Raw genomic sequence first — 13,514 nt, 5'->3', positions numbered from 1 at the left:
CAGAAATGGTCTCCATGGAAGGATGGCTGTTAAGAAGCCATTTGTAAAGAAGGGAAGTAGGGAGAAGCGAAGAGGTCTGCCAAATGATGCAAGAACTGGACTGAAACTGGACTGTTGCAACAGGTCTGATGGTATGATGAATCCTCCCCAGAGACCAGACCTCGACATTGATGAAGCCATGTTGACAGATAACAGAACAAAACAAACTAACATCCAAAAAACACAGACCTTCAACAACTTGGAGAACTATTCCTAAAGATGCTGAGTGTACCTAAACATCTCTCCTTTTTGTTGGCGTTTGCAGAAATGACATTCACGTATACAGATGACTCCTCAGCTGGAATGGGGTGGATTGTCCTCTCCGGGTCGGGAGTCAGGTCCTGCCTCAAGTGGAGGAGTTGAAATATCTCAGGGTCTTGTTTACAAGATAGGGAAGGATGGAGCGTGAGATTGACAGACGGATCGGTGCGGCGTCTGCATCGGTCTGTCGTGGTGAAGAAGGAGCTGAGCCAGAAGGCGAAGCTCTCGATTTACCAGTTGATTTACGTTCCTACCCTCACCTATGGTCATGAGCTGTGGGTCGTGACTGAAAGAACAAGATCTCGCATACAGGCGGCTGAAATGAGTTTCCTCCGCAGGGTGGCCGGGCTCTCCCTTAGAGATCGGGTGAGGAGCTCAGTCATCTGGGAGGAGCTCAGAGTAGAGCCGCTGCTCCTCCACATTGAGAGGAACCAGTTGAGGTGGCTCGGGCATCTGGTCAGGATGCCTCCTGGACCTCCCTGGTGAGGTGTTCCAGGCACGTCCCTCTGGGAGGAGACCCCGGGGAAGACCCAGGACACACTGGAGGGATTACATCTCTCGGCTGGCCTGGGAACGCCTCGGGATCCCCCCCGCAGAGTTGGCAAATGTGGCTGGGGAGAGGGAAGTCTGGGCTTCCCTGCTTAGGCTGCTGCCCCCGCGACCCGACCCCGGATAAGTAGCAGGAAATAGATGGATGGATGTATATACAGATGCATTGTTTTAAAGGGATATTGTATTAATTCTGAAGGTGTTTTTTTAGGCAAGCCTGAAGGTTTTTTTTTTTTTTTTTTAAATTTATGCTATGTGCTATCATTACTTATTCTTCACCAATTCCAAAATCAACCAAATAGTTGCAGAGGTGTCCTGAATTCATTCTGGGTATGTAATTTCCAAGAAGAGTCCTAAAAATATGTACAAGGCTCAAAGGATTAAGCTTGTTAAAGAGTGCTAACTTTTAAGACAAAAAGAGTTGATTCAAGACTTTTGCACATTACTGTATGCATGCTAAACCTCACTTATGATGGTATTTTGCTGTGAATCACCCAGTTACAGCCATTTAGTTTGATCCATGATGTGGTGTGATATGCTTTAATAGTGTTCTGATAATCAGGAAAAGAGAAAAAGTTCCAATATAAAGCCAGAATTAGTTACATAATCTGCAGAAAACAAACTGTTGATTGTTGAGCAGTAATAAAATGATCAAACTGTGGCTAACCCTGACTGGAAGCAAGGAAGCACATGTATGACAAGGAGTGAAGAAGCTGCATTCAAAGCCATGCGGAGCGCGCTGGAAGTCAGGGGGACAGAAAAGGGGGAGACAACACTGAGGAAAACACAGGATCCAGAGAGGTCATGTTAAAAAGATTTATTTCAACAACTGACTGAATCTCGTTTGTTTATTCTGTGTTTAAAGTCCCAAAAAAGTACAAAAAAAAAAAAACTAAAACAAAAAAACAAATAAAAAAGTACATCAAAGGATTAGAAATCACATCAATGAAAACCAAGACACATTGTGTTGCTTCTTTTGATTCAATCCAAGCAAATTTTTTTTCCCAATATTTATACATATTCACTGGATTAGTCTGACAAACATCAAAAACCTCTCAGTAGCTTTATCTTAACTTTTTTTTGTTTTTGTTTTATTTTTTCTTTACAATGACGTTTTTACTTACGTTTTAAACTTCTGTTTTTTGTTTGATTTTTTACAAAATACACCGATGCAGGCAGGGAAGGGGAGGTGTGTGTATGTATGCGTACACATTTATGCATGGGTTTGTCTTCTTTTCACAGCATGTGTATGCTTCCTATGTGTGTGTGCGTGTGTGTGTTTAGGTAAAAAAAAAAAAAGGGAGAGTAGTGACATCAACGAGAGGGGCGGGTCTCAGAAAAGGGGCGTGGCTGGACGTGATGGGGTGTCATCAGGAAGCTGCAGGTTGAGGCAGGAAGGGGTGGGGTTACGTTCAGCTGGAGCAGTGACGGCGGCGGCGGTGGTGGTAGTGTTTTCCTTTTTTGTTTTCTCTCTTTTTTTCTTTCTTTTTTTTTTTTTTTTTTTAGCAGCGACCCAAAGCGCTTGTGGCAGTGTTGCCGTGTTGGAGACGGTTGCAGATTGTGTTGGCTGGCTGGTACGTTGGTAGGCTGGATTGTTGGTCAGTTGATTGGTTTGGCGGGCGCACTTGGCGGCAGATGAACGGAAATCAGGGAGAGGTTTTACGGACTCCCATTGCCAGTGCAACTTCTTGTTTTCTGTGTGGTGTTGTCGGGTTGCTGAGGGTTTTTTTTTGCGTTTTGTTTTGTTTCACATCATGTTGTTCTGCAGTGAGTTTACCTCCGAGGAGTTCTCCTCGCCCAGGACCTTGTGATTCTCATGTTTGGGGGTCAGAGAGTTGTGGATGTTGAGGGAGTCGTCCTCCTTGGGCGGAGCCTTCACCGGATCCTCCAGCTTGTTCTGGGAATTAGGATCATCCTACCCGAGAAAGGGTAAAGATGGAGTGATGGGAGGAGGGCATAGAGCACAGTTAGAACAACAGCAACAATTATTATATTCATTTTCAGATGCATCACTGACCTTCCTGATTAGTCGCACCGTTAAACTAGAGACTCCTTGCCAAAGTCGATAACATGCTGTGCCAAATTAGGAAGTTTTTAATCTTTATGTAACAAGATATGAGGGGTTAAGTTGCCATTATGATTGCAGAACTGGTCATCATCAACACCGTTACCATTTATACTGGTGTGTGAGGGACATTGGGCTCACTACAGTCTTTCACATAAAGAGTTAGCGTTGCTACTGAGGAAATGCACTGATACATCACAGGAGTAGCACAGGAGTAGAAAGGAAATTATTCCTACACAAAGTTTCATCTGATCAGTTTTGTTTCCGGTCATATTATATGATTTTGTAATGTTTATAAAATTTGCCACATAACTGGGTTTTGATGGTTTACACAGATAGTAAAGTATTGGTCCTTCTTGCATACTCCTCCCTGCAGCTCTTCCTGTTTTTGCCACTTTTGACAAGTTGCAACAATCAGCCAAAGTTGCATCATCAAGTTCTATTTATTATGCAAACTCTTTATGCAAAGCTGTTGTTTTTAATCACATAAAACACTTTGTGCTACTTATGTATGAAAACTGCTTTATGACTAAAATGTGACTGATTCAATTTCATAAAGTTTTATCAACGTAAACCTAGCTTAAACTTTGATGTGGAACTGCATTTACCTTTTTTTATTTTTAATTTCTTGTTTTCCAACAAAACATTTCTATTTTTTCTTTTTTAATTTGGTAGTAGACAGTTTCTAAAACTCTGAGATCAACTTTTCTTTGATAAAGTTTTAATGTTATCGATGCAGGTAATTGAGCTTCATGCATCAAAACAGATGTTAATGTTCTAACCACATGCACTGAATGACCAAGGTTTTAATGTCATTTATCTACTCAACTACAAATCTTAACATCTTTAGTTGCAAGCACTAATTTCCATTCACATTTGATCAACATTTAAATCACTGCAGAATGTTGTTGATTTCCTATGAAAGTATGACACTAAAGACAATGGCTGACATATATACTTTTGTTTGTTTTAGATTTGTATAAAAGTAGACATGCATAAAAGTGAATGGAAACAAAAAATAACTTTAAATGCTTTGTGGATAACACTTTACTTCAACCTGCAGAATCTGGTAATGACTGTGAGTATTTAAACACAATATTTGTTGGCGTGAGAGTATCTCACTAATTTTGTATCTATGGTTATTAAACACTGTAATCCATACCTATTATCACTGGTTAAAGAAAAGTGTTCAAGGATTTGTTTTGTGATGCACTGTGTTGTCTACTTAATTAAATCTGAAAAGAAAAGATCCTTTAAACACTGCAAGATGTTGATGAAAATCAAAATGCAGCTGTTGCCAGTAACAGTTTTGGTAGCAGCCATTTCAGTGGTCTGAATGCTCCACTGTTTGAAAACCATCATGCTTGGATGGCATGTTGTGTTTGGATGAGGAGACAGAGGTGAGCTGCATGAGCGAAAACAACTCCCCCCCCCAGGCAACTCAGAAACCACATGCACATCCACATGCAAGACCCTCATAATGCACCCCACAGACTGTAATGATCGCTCATGCAGAACACCTCCCGTTTCCATCATCCTTTCATTGTCCCAAAATGAAGACATGTAAACAGTCCACTCCGGCTGATTATCTGTGTGTACCACCATCATACATACCCAAACAGTTGTGAGAGGAGAAAACATTGTTTAGAGGTTTCAGAGTTGAATTAATCTGCATTTAATTAAGGTCAGATGGAGAAAATTGATTGCAGAGTCCATTTTAACTCTGTTTTCCAGTCTCTTATCCCCATTAATTTTGCATGGCATCATCGACTCAGCTGCACTGAGGCATCCTGGGGCTGCACCTCTTTGTCACAATCACTACCACAGTGGAGAAAGCCCACCCATACACACACACACACACACACACACACACACACACACACACACACACACACACACACACACACACGCATAATATGGAGAGATCTAGATGCACTCATTGTCACACTCAGACACACAGGCCCTGACCCTGAGGCCTGTGCCATTTGCAAACACCCCCTAATTGAATGTTTGCATTTGAAGTCAATGGCACTTTTAGAGAGGAAGAGCAGTGAGAGGATTTACCCGATGGCTGTTGGCCTAGATAGTAACTTCAGGCAGGACGTGTGGGTATGTCACTTCCATGGTTACGGGATAGGGGCCCTCTGTCCTCCCGTCAGCATGAAACTGGAAAATGTTTGTGTTTGTTGGATTTCATTGTTGCTGCGCAGGGGTGGAGGGGTGCGGGCAGTGAGTGGGAGCACAGAGTCACAAGGACTTTTGAGTGGGAGTAAATTTAGGGGGCGGGAACAGAGATATATACAGGGTTCTGATGATGATGATGATGGAGGCACATGGTGAGTTCCTGATGTCCGTTTGTCATGTTGTGGATTGTAATCTGGTTTCAGTGTGAGACAATGTAATCAAGCATTACAAAATTAATCTTATGTTAATTTTAATGTGTGAACACGAATTGCTTAAAGTGCCTAAAGAAGTTTGAGTGCATAGAATAAGCAAACTATTTTATTTTTATCCCACATCTCTCAAATATATGTAAAAACACATTTTTCTGTTTGAAAAACAGATTAAATTTAGATAAATGTGTTTGGTAAGTTGCTTTTTCTTTGCAAAAACATTGCATAAAGGATAGAAATTTTGACCTTAGCCACCATTTTGTGGTTACGAGTTAGACAATTTGGTATTAGCAACATTTGAAAGCCATCTTCTCTTTATCCAGAACTGCTATTTGGTGAATTTCTTAAAAAAAATTCAAGATCATCTTTTTATTTTGACTATATTAAATTGTGTTACTAATGGCCAGTGTTTATAGTGTATATCTCAGACATATCAAACTGAAATTATGATGTGTAACCAGAGGTGTATAATCAGGTGCCATAAAGTAAAAGTTCTGTCTGGCAGCTGTTCCAACCAGCAGAACTTAATTAGCTCAGCTCTACTGCAGGTAGATGAGCCTGTTAGTGAAAACACCTGTTCTAAATGCATCAGTAGATCCAAAACATGGCAGGACGTTTACTTTATGGCACCTGAACTATACACCTCTGTGTGTAACATATCATGGAAACTATATTTCAATATATTAGAAGTTCTGAGTTCTTTAAAAAGACCAGAGTTATTTAACAAAATCCTGTAGAAATTTAATATACCATCACAAAATTTTAGTTAAAATGTTGCGTTGAAACATTCTGTGGTCCTATCATGACATTTTTGTCCTTGCATATAGAAACAAACAAACAAAAAAATACTACCAGGATAGTTTAAAGTTATAGTGTGTTGAATTTGGTGACATCTATTGGTGATATGCATCTTTATGATTTTTCCTCCACATTACACAGCAACAAACACTCGTGCCGTAACAACAGATTGGTAAGCTATTGTTTACAGACATGTCCTGGAAATACAATGTGACTGGCATATCGACCTTTTCACTATTTCAGAGTCCAAGTGCAGTGTGCTGCCCCCTAGTGGTGACATCCAGTATTGAACGTTTTGCCGTCATCATGCTTCTGTTTGCTGCAAGTATATACACAGCAACGTAGCAGAACGCTGTCGTGTACGCATTTGTGCACTGCAAGATATCCCAGCCCTAAATGTTACAAGCTAGAACATGAGATACAATTCATAAGGAAAAATGAAGGTTAACATCCAACAGTTTTAGCATGAGCCAAGGCCATTCAGCTCTTTCCCACAAGCCCGACAAGTTTTCAATGTATCCCTGCTACAGCAAACCTGACCCAAATTAAATGGCTGCAACAGACAATTAAGTTCTGCACAATGACTCATTATTTGGAGTCAGGTGTGTTGCGCGGATATGTTGAGAACCTGCGGGCCAGCGCCCTTGTGGGACCGAATTGAATAACCCTGGCATAGGCGTAACTGAATGTCTACAGGGGGTGTCAAACTCCAGTCCTCGAGGGCCGGTATCCGGCAGGTTTTTGTTGTTTCCCTCCTTCAATACAGCTGATTCTAATCTAATGGACCCAGCAGCTTCTTGTCAGCCTAATTATGAACTTGTGAGGTGTGTTGGAGCATGGAGACAACAAAAACCTGCAGGATACCGGCCCTGGAGGACTGGAGTTTGACACCTGTGGTCTAGATGGTATTCTTCCATCTTCATCAGAGTATCTGATAACATAAAAACACTAAATAAGATGAATGGTAGAGTTGCTGAAACAGTGAGGGCTGTCTTTCAGGAGACCTGAGATGACTGGGTTTAGAAAACACAATTACTTGCCTTAAATAAAGACAAGAACAACTGATACAGCATGTTAAAAACCTCTGTTTCACTTGGTTATTTATTTATTTTTACTTCTTTGGCTCTACAACTACCACTCAGAGAAGCCTGTTTCTTCCAGGTGAGTGTGGCATCTGCATCAAGAGCAAACAGATGTTATGTTGGCATCTAGTTAAAATTTGTTGTTTCTTTTCATTATGAGTGCCACAACAAGCTGCTGGTAGCTGCACTGATTCTGCTCATTACCTCCATCATTCTGGACGTGACTGTATCTCACTGCAAGTGCTGCAAAAAACTTCTATCCAGACTTTATAAAATCAATGAGAACACATCCTTTGCAGTCTGATTTTTATGAAAACGAAATAAGATTTTCCTTTCCTTTTTTCACTTCTTACATTCAGGCAGTCACAGGATTGCTGCAGAATGTACAACTATATAATGTTGCATGCGCTGGCTGTAACTGGATTGAGTATTTTTAGTGAGCGCTACCCTTGATGCAAATTAACCTCTGTGTTTGTACAGTGTAAGCATTAGTGGTTAATACTTTGGCTCACTTTACATTAAAATATTTAGATTGGAAAGTGTGTATGTGGGCATCTGTGTATATCCTGCCACAATGCATGCAAACACCCTTGTTTGTGTTTACAGAGTGATGTTTGCTGCTTCTTGTTTACGTGTCTATATTAGAGCAGTCCACATGCTTCCTGGATTTTAAAGGAACTTGTGGTTGTGTGACTGTAACAGAGGGGAGCAGAGTGGCCGAACACATTACCACCACGTGACAGAATCTGGACATGTAGGGTTGGTTGTGTCTTGTGCTGTTCTCAAGTTTAAGACACATCTTTCAGCTTGTCTCAACTTAACTCGTCTCAGCTTGGTCGTGTTTCTTTTCCATTACAATTTAGTACCAGGTCCAGAAATGGGCGGGGTTTGTGTGAAATCACTGTGATGTCAGTGTTGTGCATGACAAGCTCAATAACAACACATGACCTAGAGGCAACCTGTTACTTGGTCTGTGGCTTGCCGGTCGCTGACCATAAGTTGTATCCATTTGTTGGAACCACGTCCAGTCTTGTCTGTTTGATCCACTCCGACCATTGTGGTCCTTGACCGGCCGATAGTCCCTTCTGAGCTTTTTCAGCTTCTCTCCACACTGCTGAAAACTCTTTTGTTAGCCCTTGAGTCAGAAAGCTCTGGTAGATTTTTTCCATTTTGTGTCGCTCCATCTAGTTCCTTCTGTATCCTTTCCTCAGCAACAAGCAAAGAAATGTCTCCACCTCAGTGTTGGACCACGGAACAGACTTTTGTTGCGCCATTACTTGTCACGTAATGTAAACAACTTGCGAGTTGGAGTTGCTCTAACAGTGATGTCACTCCCTGACCCTAACCTCTGATTGGCAGAGCCCCTGACCAATAGTGGCATGCAGTCTGGCGACGTCACACACAACCCAATTCTGCTCGCCTAAAACCTAGGCTGTGGAGTTACAAAAAGTACCGGTAAACGGGTACAAAAGCCTCGTGGGAAATCCTACAAACCGAGTCGAGGCGAGTTAAGTTGAGACAAGCTGATACTAATGGAAAAGGGACAATATGTACAAGTCTTCAAAGAGTAACTGAGAATGTTTTGTACTATAGCAACCTATTGTTTGGATCATTTCTCACTTTACTACAGAGTATAGGTTGTTTACTAGGTTATAGAAGTACATCTGCATATCATTATAGCAAACTACAGTGAGAAAAAAATGTTTGATTCATGACCTGTTACTTTAACTTATGCCCTTCACTTTAAATCCTGGTCTAGTTAATCTTTTAGCTATTCTTACGCAACTCTGTTTCATTCTTCAGAGGTGCATTGTGTATTTATAGGAAGCACAACAGCAGTGCAGCCATAAAAAAGTCCAACCTATAAGTCAGAACAGTTAACACATCTTTTCAGTGCTGTGCCAAATCATAGAAGCTGGTGGCTCTAAATCACAGCAACATTCATTCTCATTGCATTGAGGATAATAATCACATATCCATTTAAAAGATGCTAAACAGTCTTTGGAAATGCTCAGTTTTACCAGATGCCAGCAGCGTCTGGACTTCATGTCAGGTCAGATGTGATAAGTCACTGAGCGTCAATCCAGTCAATGGAAATGAAATCCTCTTAAAAAATTACAGCCAGCTCTGCCGGCCAATTCACTTTCTTTGGTGAATTTATTTAGTATTGACGGAAAACAATTCCATTTCATCGTTTTGCAGCAGAGGAGAGCGTGTGGCTACACTCGGCTGAATTGCTGTGAAGGAAAGATGGAGGACAAGTGGGTTCAATCTTTCAGCGTGAATGAAACACAAAGAATTGTGGTACTGCAGGACACACAACTGCTGTTTGTGTCACCGCGTAGAAATAATTGGTTTGTGGTTGTGAGTGTCTTGATTGGTGGATGTCTGTTTTATTTATTTATTTATTTTTCTTCCTGCTTCCCGACCTCTGAGAGAGAGTGTGTGTGTGTGTGTGTGTGTGTGTGTGTTGGAAATGGTTTCATCTTTCTGCCTCAAGACTGAACATGGGCTTATGTCTTTTTATGGCTGAATGTTGCTTTAATGTATAGTATTTGAAGTATATTTAAATGACATTTTCACTCATCTGTAATTTAATCCATCTGTGTAACTTTTCATACTGTGATTTGTGTGAGCTTCTTCAAATGCTTTCTTTTTAGAGAAAGTTGAACTGAGTTTATTTGAACAGTATTACTTTTATATTTGGCTTTTAGCAGCAGTGCACTATCTCTGAGTTTTTCTTTTTTAATATCCCAGAATTATCCCTGTTTCTTAAAGTTATTGAAAGTCTTTAGATCTGTACAATCAGTGGAAAATACTGGTTGAACCACGAGCTCCAGGTTTTATTCCAGAACAAATATTAAAATATTTATGAGGCAAATATAAACAGCTGGGGTCAGAAAATTTAGAATGGAGAGTTGGAGGATTTTTTCCTTTCAGACAGACATATCGAAAACTAATTTAACCAAAAATCATGAACAGATCACAACTGACGCTTTCACAGCAATACTTGTTTGTTTTCTCCAAACTTGTATTTTTCTTTGTTTTCCTAATATTTCGCATCAGTCAGACCTTTGCTTTCCGAACTGAAGATAACAAAGAAAGCTTCCAAACACTGTCGTAATGATTTTGTGCCAGTAGGTGGAGATAGCGTGCTCAGTGGGGGGATTAATCTTTCGTCGTGTCATCAAAACTAAAATAGCAGGAGAATCATTTTTGTTTTTTTATTTTTTGCTCAAATGTTAAACATTCAAAACCAAGCTAGCCATTTACGAAGAAACTAGTGAGTATGTTAGGAGGCCGAGATGTTTTTCCAAAACTTGGGGAGATGTCTCAGTGAGATGATAGCCAGGAACACTGAGTCAAACTCAAACTGAGTTTTTTAAACTCTCAACTATGGAGAAAGGTTGTTGCTGTGTATTTGAATTTTTATCCAAAAATTGACATTTTACTTTAATGTTAAATACGTTTTCAACAAAAATGCTGTTTGCATGACAATGATTGGTGCAAATGCAGATTAAAGTTCCCATTTTCAAATGATCTGTGTTAGTTTGGAAAGACATTAATTCTACCAGATTTTTGAATACTTGACAAAATGTAATCCAGTTCACTAACCTCCACTTTACATTGGCAAGTATGCAACAAAATACATGTTTTAGACAAGGTTTCCATCTGACAGTGACATTACATTTGTGGTTAAAGCAGCTCATATTAGAAATAAACAAACAAAAGAATAAAACAAAAAAGGGGCAAAAAAGGAAATTTGAATGCCATTTATAAAAAGGTACTCCTGAAATGTTTTATTTATCTCCATAAGGTAATGAGATGAAAATACAAATTAAATTAAATTAAATTAAATTAAATTAAATTAAATTAAATTAAATTAAATTAAATTACTTAAATCAGTCTTTCATAATAAATCTAATTTAGAAGACAGTTCAGTAGATTATTCAGTATAAAAATGAAGTGAATTCTAAACAAGCTTATTTGACATTCATATGCTTCTGCAGTCTATTCACATATGTTTTAGGAGTTTTGTCGACTCTGGGTTTTAAATTCACCCAACCCAGTGAGTGTAGATTAAAATAACTTTGACTCATTTGCTAAATTGGACTAATGCTATTATTAATGAAAGTCTGGATTTCCTTGTTGTAAATGAACTAAAGTTCGGTGTGTAAAGGCAGGTGCTGAAAACCCACAATGGTGTTTCTTTGCTTCCCACCTGGAGCTCAAAATGAATCCTTATGAATGGGCATAATTCTAAACATCTATTCAGCACTAACACGTCATGCTTAATTGCAAGGATTTCTTTCTTTCTTTATTTGGCAGTTGGGAGAGAGGTTCAGGCTGATCCACTGATAGTTGAGAGGGGTGACTGACAGGGCCACAGTAACAATGAGAGCTGTTTGGGAGGGTGAGGGGGAGTTGGGACCATCTAGCATTTGGAATTTGGTCTTACCTCACAGTCGGACTCCTCTTTGGTCTTACACTCCCAGGTGTATCTGCTCATGGTTTTCTGGGGGGAGGGGGATGGGGCAAAGGGTTATACTCCTCAAAAACCATATAAGGCATCCTCAGAGAGAGACAGAAAGGAATGGACAGAGAAAGAAGGAACCGGAAGTGGACAGAAAGTAAGAAGAGAAGATGGGGGAAGGAAAGGTTTGAGACAAGAAGAGACAGAGATAACAGAGAGAGATCTGGAGACAGAGACCAGTAGTAGAAGTAACTTGACTTCCTTTCGTTTGCCAGCTGATAGTTCCTGCTGGCTCCAGAAATCCATTCAAACACAGACTGTCTGGGACTGCCTGGAAGTTAGTCGACATCACTAAAGCACATACAGGTTTAGATATTTCTGGTGAGGTTGTTAGTTTGTGGGAAAATTGAGGTTATTTGCTTTATTAGAAGGTGTATTTTGGATTTATTTGGAAAAGCTGGTGTTGGTTTGGGTCCGGGGACACCTATATGCTCAGATGAGTTTTGTTTACAGATGGAAAACTTGTCATAAAATAACTCAGATTGAATAGTAGATGGAAATTTTGTTACCATTCATATTTTCACATGCTCTGACCAAGGTTTATATTAATGTGTTTTAAATTTAAAATATTGACATTTGTGAAAACAGCAAAAATAGGATATTTACACTAGTTAAAGCGAAATGAGACAAGCAAATGGACTGTTTTTATTTTAAAAATAATCTTAAATAACCTGCTGACATTATATAAACATTTGCAGAGTTTAAACCAGTTATTTAATCGTTTACAAAGTAATCATTGAAAAGCAAAGTTTGTTAAATGTTGGCTAAATAACAAGCAGCCTGAAACTTGTACTTTTACATTGCTTGTAGACAACAAAAGGAAAAAATATCCAAACTGAAGCCAGAATAGAACCTTTTATCCTCTTATTATAGCTATCTTCACAGTTTTTCACCAAAATATGTGTGAACTCAACCATAAATATTTGCAAAGATATCAATATTCCTATCATTGCTGATTTATCTTTAACCCTTTTTGACCATTATTGCCACATTTTCGCACACTTTCTGCAAAAGTGGCATCAGACATTTGTGCTGCATTGGCCAAATGCTCCTCCTGCACAGCATACATCCACACTACCCAAGTATCTTAACGTGTTTCTAATTTAAACATTTTATCCAATTTACAACCCAAGATATTATTCAATCCAATGTACTACAAAGGCTCTATAGTTTGGATTTGTACATTGTAGTAAGTTAAAAAGATTGACATTTCTAAGATGTTGTTAGGAAGTGATGCATGTGTTTGTACATGTTTATGTGCATGTGCATGTTTTGGGGTTTGATGCATGTCAGGATGATGAAAATGGCATTTAATTGTGGTTACAGTGAATGGGTGAGACACAATTGCCCCTAAAGGAACTAAATGCAAAATTACTGCATGAAAGAAATGAGACTTACAAGGTCAATGATTACAAACTTTTAAAAAGTGAAGAAAACTACTGATGGAGTTGTTAGAAGGTGGTACCACACTTTTTAAAATACTTAAAATTTGAAAACAAAAACAAACTTTGTCTTAGTTGTAGCACTATAACTACCCATGCTGCTACAACGTTAGCATTAGCGCTACGAGCTACCCATGCTTCAGTTAGTCAGGTACCTGTCGGATCTCTGCTGCCACCTACAGGCGGCAGCAAGACGTTGCATCTCAGATGTTTATCCTGATAACTGCCACCATTTGTTGCTAAGACCCCACACACAGTTAGCTTACCTGGTTCTGACGTCAATCCTCCCCCCCACAAAATAAATAATTTCTTACAAGTTGTAACCATCCCTCCCGCTTTCGTCACCCACTT

At 39.5% G+C, this 13,514-nt stretch overlaps 1 protein-coding gene across 5 annotated transcripts in view; it reads right to left on the bottom strand.

Annotated features, from left to right (window-relative positions):
- Window positions 1–1,726: 1,726 nt before the first annotated feature.
- The window catches only part of cspg5a (chondroitin sulfate proteoglycan 5a), a 70,018-nt gene continuing 58,230 nt past the window's right edge, over window positions 1,727–13,514 (bottom strand). For 4 of the 5 annotated variants that reach the window (XM_079240124.1, XM_079240126.1, XM_079240125.1 and 1 more), the window contains exon 5: window positions 1,727–2,764. In XM_079240124.1, coding sequence (XP_079096250.1) covers window positions 2,597–2,764 — 168 coding nt within the window. In that variant the 3' untranslated portion in view covers window positions 1,727–2,596. The remainder of the gene's footprint in view (window positions 2,765–13,514) is intronic. The other variant, XM_079240128.1, reaches the window with a different exon arrangement.

This window comes from Telmatherina bonti (genome assembly GCF_933228915.1).
Source record: "Telmatherina bonti genome assembly, chromosome: 5".
NCBI lineage: Eukaryota > Metazoa > Chordata > Actinopteri > Atheriniformes > Telmatherinidae > Telmatherina > Telmatherina bonti.
This window is presented reverse-complemented; position numbering and strand designations above follow the sequence as displayed.